The sequence below is a fragment of the Chiloscyllium punctatum genome, chromosome 40, assembly GCF_047496795.1.
Source record: "Chiloscyllium punctatum isolate Juve2018m chromosome 40, sChiPun1.3, whole genome shotgun sequence".
NCBI lineage: Eukaryota > Metazoa > Chordata > Chondrichthyes > Orectolobiformes > Hemiscylliidae > Chiloscyllium > Chiloscyllium punctatum.
This window is the reverse complement of record NC_092778.1, coordinates 17,991,701-17,999,069: the sequence shown is the minus strand read 5'-3', so window position 1 is coordinate 17,999,069 and position 7,369 is coordinate 17,991,701. Positions and strand designations below refer to the sequence as shown.

Below are 7,369 nucleotides of genomic sequence, written 5' to 3'. Positions count from 1 at the left end.
GATACCAGAGCATTCGGTCTCTTATGGCCAGACTGTGCAATACTTTCTTCCCCCAAGCCATCAGGCTCCTTAACACAGCATGATCGGACTCTTTCCCATCTGAAATTCGTTGTACTACTTCGAATTGCTATGTCTATTATTTATAATTCTTCTATTACACTGTAACCTGTGTGTTATGCACTTATGCACTTTATGCTGGATATAATTGTGTAGTTTGTGTTGTCCATGTAGCACCCTTGGTTCTGGAGGAAAGCTGTCTCGTTTTTACTGTATCAGTTGCATATGGTAGACATGACAAATAAAAGCTACTCTGCAGGGGGAGAATGTGCAAACTCCACACAGACAGTCGCTCAAGGGTGGGATCAAACCTTGGTCGCTGGTGCTTATAGGCAGCAGTGCTAACCACAGAGCTATCTTGTCATTATCTCCGTGAGTGATTCACCTACCTACTCTAACCATTTCATTCAAAGAAAATACAAGAACTTTACAATGGCCCAAATGAAGGCAAGGCATTGCTGTGCTTTCTTTAATTTAAACAGCCTTTTAGTATAATTGCTGAACAGAAAATACATTTTCTCCATTACAGTTATTGCATATATGTGAGATATGTAGACAGTGAGAAAACTGAGTAACAGAACACTATTCAAAATGTAGAAATATGGTCGGCAAGGTTTTGGAAACACAGCACAAGAGATGCTCTACAGCAACAAAAACTTTTCATTAGCAATTGATAAATATTTATCATCAAAAGGAAATTGCATAACAGCACATGCAAATCCTGCTGGTCTTTTTATTTTATGTTGTATGTATATAATATATATATAAAATATATAGGAATGATGTGGTTTGCAATTAATTCTTGCTTTGCTTTATTACTGGGGGACCTTCTTTTTCTTTGGAACCATCAGCTTTCTCTTTGGTAGATTCGGTTTTTGCCTGGGTCCACTTGGAATCAAACGTGGAGCATTATTATTCGCTTTCATTTCATCCACAGTCACCTCCAGGGCAGTAAACTTGTCGGTCAGATCTTTCAGTCGTTCTTTTAGAGCGTTAAACTCAGTAAATAGATCACTAAGTGCCTCTGAAAGAGGTGTGATTCTGAAACAGAATGAAACCATAACATGATTAAGTGAAAACATTTGGGCTTCGAAAATCATATTTCTTGAAAGCACCTTCATTCAATTATTTTCTTCTTTCCTGTTTCATGTTTTCCCAAATAAGGGGTTTCCCATGAGGGGTTAGCAGCACTAGAAAACCTTGTGTTATGCTGCTTTCATTGTCCCAGAGTGTCAAGGACTGGATCAAATTGATTCGCCTCCTGATTTCCCCTCCCTCCCTGTGGGGAAGCAATATGCATTTATATTTCTAGTCATTTTCACAGTGCACCTTTATATTCTTAGGTTAAGCTATGATCCAGCTCAACTTCCTTGATGCATTAAAGGGGCTATTAATACAATGGTAGGTGTCTTTTTCCATCTTTTGTCTATACTGTACAAATCTGATCGATGAATATACTTCAGTAGTGCCTTTGCAAATGGTTTCTCATTTTGGCCAGTGCACGTTCCTTCCAGAATGAATGGGTTTGAGGTTTCTATTTAATCCTGTGCCGTACAACCTGAATTTATCCGTAACTATCATCTGGACGGTTTGTATCGGATTTCCTGCTATTGTAGTGGAATTCGTACCTTGTTTAAGAAACCAACAGGAGGATACAAGAGGTACTTCTCCTAAATAGTCAAGAACAACTTTTGTTTTAAAGATCGTTTTTCTAACTGATTTATAAGTATTGCCATTACAATTTACTGCATTAACCTATTCATGTAAGTTGCTGATAGGAATGTGGAAGTGATGTTGGTCTGTTTCATGTGGCAGTGGAGACATTGTGAAATGTTCTAGCCAAGAACTGGACCCAAGAATGATTTTCTTGTTCAATATTTGCTAACTGTACAGGGGTTATCTGTGTGTAAAGATATTATTTGTAATGGGAATACTAACGGGCCATATACTAAGCTCTACAAAACTAAGCCGCCTCACAAGTGGCGCATATTGCCCATTCCATGTGCTCTGGAGATTGCTTTAAACTCTGTTTTATACATGACCACAGCTATAAATATTTGAGATCTGCACCCATTTCAAATACTTAATGTTTTGGGGTGATCTGGAAAACCCAGAAACATTTCTGATTCTTTTACATTCTCTTTCCTTTACTTTAGCTTTCCAAAGTTCTGAAATAATATGACAACTAAGCCAAACGCGTTCGTTACTTTACAATATTCGAAAGCCACCTAGTCTTATGAATGTGGAGTGCTTTGTTAAAGTTGCAAACTTTGGATCTTGCTACGGCCAAATCCAATGCCACATCAAAACAAAATGCTTCTGACTGCTGGAGGTGCCTGCAGCATTGGCATCCAAGATTGTGCCAACGTGGGATATGTTATTCGGAATTCCTCAAAGCCAAACTGCCTATTTGCTTTCCAAAGCTGTTTTTTTTTAAAGAAAACCACAACACTTCTGTTTTACTTTCAGGGGCAGATTTATAATTATTTTTGATGTGGCACAGACTCCAGAATGACACATCCAGATGCAAAATGATGGTTCCAGCTACATCACTGTAAGTGGCCAAACCAAACATTCCTCTGAAATATTTACTCAGTGCAGTTCCAAAATAAGTTCAGTCCAACAATTGGATCAAGGTAGAGAATCAGCGAAAAGTGCCAGCATTTCTAATGAAATCCCAACTCAAACCGGCTGGGAAACAGCCACGTTTACACTTTTAATGAAGCAGGTCGTATTTTTTAATTAGGCGTACAGAAACAAGTTCAAACATCAATTCCAACCAAACACTGAACATAGAATTTGAAACTGAATCCACCAGCTTTTACTTAATTCAGCAGCATAATCATAAATTTAGCACTGCTGGAATGAAACTGTAACTGAAAAATACCCCACACTAACTTGAATTTTAGTCAATGTAATTAAACACATCATTGTAAATTATTGCAGTATGCAACAAACATCTGTCACCTGGCATAGTCTGGGAGGAGGGACTGGTGGCCATTCATCAGCATGTCTCTCATCTGAGTCAAAATGTCAAATCTCCAGTTGTCCAGTATCTGTGTCAGATTGGCAACTCCGCGCATATTAACTTTATCAGCTACAAAAATAGGGTAAATACTTATAAATTATAACTGAACTGCTCTGAAAACAAAATTGGCATAACAAAGCATTGTAAACTGCCTCAGAAACAAGTCGCTCTGCGATTTCTCTTCATCAGCTGACAAGCAATTTGGAGCAGCAGCATGTCACTTTACAAACAAAGATTCAAACACAAACCCATGTCATCCTTATTCTCGCAGAATTCACCCATTCGATAGTGATAGCACTTTTAAAATAAACAGCCCGAACAACGCTAGAATATTACCTAAGTATAAGCAACATTCTCTGTGTTTGTGATACTGTTGTTTTTTTTATATCTATCCCAAATTAAATATTTCAAGTTTACAAACACTAGATGTCACATTCTTCAATGAATACAAGTCATCAACTAAAAACGTATTCGCATTAATTATTGAAGCAGGATTTCTTTTAACTAATGAAATTTTACAAATGCAATTGCTGTAAATCAGATACGAGAGGCATTTTACTTACATCCATCTTTGTAGTTCCAGTCACCACTTTTAACACCTTTTCTGCCCTGCATCCCTGGCAGGAGAATTAGGAAAAAGACAAAGAGTCTGAGGAACATCCTGAGTTGAAAAGTAGGAAATTGTCCTTGTCAACAGTCCTAAAGTGAGATGACTTAAAATAAAAGCAAACAAGTTAGTTGTTGCATTTATTGAAATACAAATATAAATACCACAGAGGATTAAATGAAAAACTTTTAAAATATCTATGAGTTTTAACAGACTTTAAAATAGAAACAATGCAATATTAATATACGTCTTTTCAAAATGACCTCTATCACAGTGAAGCATAAATACAATTGCCTACCCTATGTTGAACCGAGAAGTGAAGTCCTTTCGTGCAACAAACACTATGAGATGTTTAATCTGGAATTGATTTTGATGTTTTACTGGAACATGCAGAGATGGCTGGCTGCATCACATGCTCAGGGTGTGGAAAACAGAAAATAAGCACTTAACATCTGCACAGATCTAAAAATGTCTCTGCCACATGTTTTAGATTTATTCAACACAATAAACATGAACATTTGTTTACACTATGTCCTCTTAACATGGATCAATTCTGATGAAAATAAATTGTTTTCACACATTTTTAATAAATACTAATTCTAAATCTATACACTGTTTCAAAGAATACCAAAAATATTCTTTGTGTATTCATATTTCAGGCAACAGTTTGGTTTGGCAGCTTCCAATGCAGTAGCTAGAATAATCATTTTGCAATTTGGTGGATCACTGTTATTTTCTGCATCCCATACACTGTACATTAAAACTTACTGTAATGGGAGAAATAGCAGGAAAAGTAACTTGTGAATTGTAGACTTTGATTGTCACATTGTAAATATAGCAAGAGATTGCACACTCCTGTCAGTTCTTAAAGGGTGAATCTTGCAGGTTTTGTTTTGGTTCGTTCCAAATTATGTTGAGTGTTTTGAAGCACTCCCTATCGCAAGGTCTAGCAAAATGATTCTCATTTCAAACTAAGCTTGTCTACTTTGCTAGCTACTTGCCCCTATGTTATCCCTTACATCCACATCTATTCCTATCTTACCACACACTATTTCAAGAACAACACACAACTCACTGGATATCTGCTGAAAGACCAGTGTCCCTGGTGTCCAGACCATGTTTAAAAGCTCATAGTGCACCCAAACAGTCAATCCAGAGTTGCCCTGCATGGTTCCCGATATGGAGGGGCAGAGTTAAATTCAAATCACGCTTTGCTGACTGTGACATTTTTGATTCACGCCTCAGACGTGGGCGTTGCTGGCTGGCCATCTACCATCAGTTCTGAGGAAGGGTCACTCTATCTGAAATGTTAATTCTGATTTCTCTCCACAGATGCTACCAGACTTGCTGAGCTTTTCCAGCAGCTTCTGTTTTTATTCATTTATTTCCCCATCCTTGGTTGCCCTTGGAAAGTGATGGTGAATGACTTCTTGAGCCTCTGCAGTCCATCTGCCGTACGTAGGATGGTGTCAAGCTGCTTGTGTGTTGTTGGAGCTGCACCCATCCAGGTCAGTGGGGAGTATTCGATCACACCCCTGACTTGTGCCTTGGACAGGCTTTGGGAAGTCCAGAGCTGAGTTACACAGCGCAGTATCTTTTGCACTGATGATGCTGGGTTCTTCCTTCATTGAGGGTGGGGATATTTATGGAACGTCCTCCTCCAGTAAGTTGTTTAATTGTCCACCACCATTCACGATTGGGTGTGGAAGGACTGCAGAGCCTAGACCTGATCCGTTGATTGTGGGATCACTTGCTGCTTCTGCTGTTTGACATGCAAGTAGTCCTGTTTGGTAGCTTCACCAGGTTGACACCTCACTATCAGGTATGCCTAGTGCTGCTGCTGGCATGCTCTCCTGCACTCTCCATTGAACCAGGGTTGATCCCTGGCTTGATGATAATGGTTGAATGGGGGATATGTGAGGCCATGAGGTTTCGGATTGTGCTGGAGTACAATTCTCCTGCTGTTGATGACCCACAGCGCCTCCTGGAGGTGAAGTCTTGTGTTGCTAGTTCTATTTGAAGTCTGTCCCAATTAGCATGGTGATAGTGCCACACAACACAATGGAGGGTATTTTCCATGTAAAGGGAGGACTTTGTTCCACAAGGACTCTGTGGAGATTGCTCTTAATGGACAGATGCATGCACAACTGGCAGATTGGTAACGATGAGGTCAAATACACTTTCCATTCCTGCTGGTTCCCTCACCACCTTTGCAGACGCAGTCTAGCAGCTATGTCCTTTAGGACCCAAGCAACCTGATCAGTAGTACTGCTTGTGTGGTGAAAATTGAAATCCCCCACCCAGAGTACATTTTGCACCATTGCTGCCCTCAGTATTTCCTCCAAGTGTTGTTCAACATGGAGGAGTACTGATCCATCAGCTGAGCGAGGGTGCTATGTGGTAAACAGTAGATTTCTCTGCCAGTCACAGAAAACGTTTCAGCAATGCAGCAGGAGCTCCTTCAGTGACAACTTTCAGATCTCCATTGGCCTGCAGTGGGTGGACTGTCCAACCACAGGTAAAATTACAGTGAGGTTGGTGGAGTTGGGTAGATACTGGGAAAACTACTTGTGATCTTTTATCCAATTTTATTTTGCCAATCCATCTCAAGGGCAACTTTAAACACCACCCATTGACATTGTTTTTCTCTCTCCTCAGTGTTTCCAGATGTTCCAGTTCTAATATTCCCAGAAATAAACGCGGGCCCTTTACAGACTAAAACAGGACTGAGTATATTTGTGAATAAGGAAATGGGGGAGACATTAAATATGACGCATTCTATTCAACTTCCCAGTGGCAATCATGACAATATTCCAGGATCAGTGGACAAGCAAGGGTCTAGTGACAATGAAGTTAAGAAACAATACTGTAGAAATTAATCAAACTAAAGTCTAACAAATCTAATGGCTACCATCACATGGTTTTTAAAAAGAACTAGCTGCAGAGCAAACAGGTGCATTCATATGTATTTTCCAAAATTCCTTCGCGTGTGAAGAATCCTCACAGGTTCAAACATAAAACAGAGAACATAGAACAATACAACGCAGTACAGGCCCTTCGGCCCTCAATGTTGCACCAATCTGCGAAACTGATCTGAAGCCCATCTAACCTACACTATTCCATTATCATTTATATACTTATCCAATGACCAGTTAAATGCCCTTGAAGTTGGTGGGTCTACTTCTTTTGCAGGCAGGGCATTCTACATTGCAGACCTCGCTGTACTATTCAAGAATGGAGGGAGACAGGAAAGAGAAAATGAGAGGCCAGTTAGTTATATAAACATCAATAGTAACCAAAATACGATAATCTGTTGTAAGGAGCATTGTAACATGCTCCTTAGCAATCATAATAGGATTGAGTAGAGTCAACAAAGATGACAGATTGAGTTTATTGATGAAGATAGAGAGAGGGCTGCTGAAGGTAATGATGTTGGTGTGATACAGTATTTGATAAAGTGCCACACTTGAAGTCTGCCAGTAAAGCCAAGGCCCATGAATTGAGAGGGTCAGTGACACTTTGGATACAATGGATACCTTTGGCTGTGACAGGAAACAGAGAACACCATCTCAAAGAGAATGGTCTGTGAGAGACTGAAATGTGTGCCAGAAAATGGAACTTAACACACTTTTAGCCCTTTGTGTTGCATGTAGATTTTGATATACTTCTGATTGTAG

At 39.5% G+C, this 7,369-nt stretch overlaps 1 protein-coding gene across 1 annotated transcript; it reads right to left on the bottom strand.

Moving 5' to 3' along the window:
* Positions 1 to 499: 499 nt before the first annotated feature.
* Positions 500 to 4,120, bottom strand: LOC140464403 (uncharacterized). Its single transcript, XM_072559403.1, has 4 exons — positions 3,991 to 4,120; positions 3,649 to 3,798; positions 3,025 to 3,154; positions 500 to 1,098 (listed from the first exon to the last, which is right to left on the bottom strand). Exons 2-4 carry the CDS (start codon positions 3,743 to 3,745, stop codon positions 873 to 875), a joined length of 453 nt encoding a protein of 150 aa, XP_072415504.1. The 5' UTR covers positions 3,746 to 3,798; positions 3,991 to 4,120; the 3' UTR covers positions 500 to 872.
* Between the last annotated feature and the right edge of the window lie 3,249 nt (positions 4,121 to 7,369).

What these genes read in the sequence shown, in the direction of transcription:
- LOC140464403 (XM_072559403.1), bottom strand. Translation starts at nt 3,745, where the DNA reads ATGTTCCTCAGACTCTTTGTCTTTTTCCTAATTCTCCTGCCAGGGATG. An exon ending in CTGGAACTACAAAGATGGAT is followed by an intron (nt 3,155 to 3,648) that starts GTAAGTAAAATG and finishes CTATTTTTGTAG; the next exon opens with CTGATAAAGTTAATATGCGC. An exon ending in CTCCTCCCAGACTATGCCAG is followed by an intron (nt 1,099 to 3,024) that starts GTGACAGATGTT and finishes ATTCTGTTTCAG; the next exon opens with AATCACACCTCTTTCAGAGG.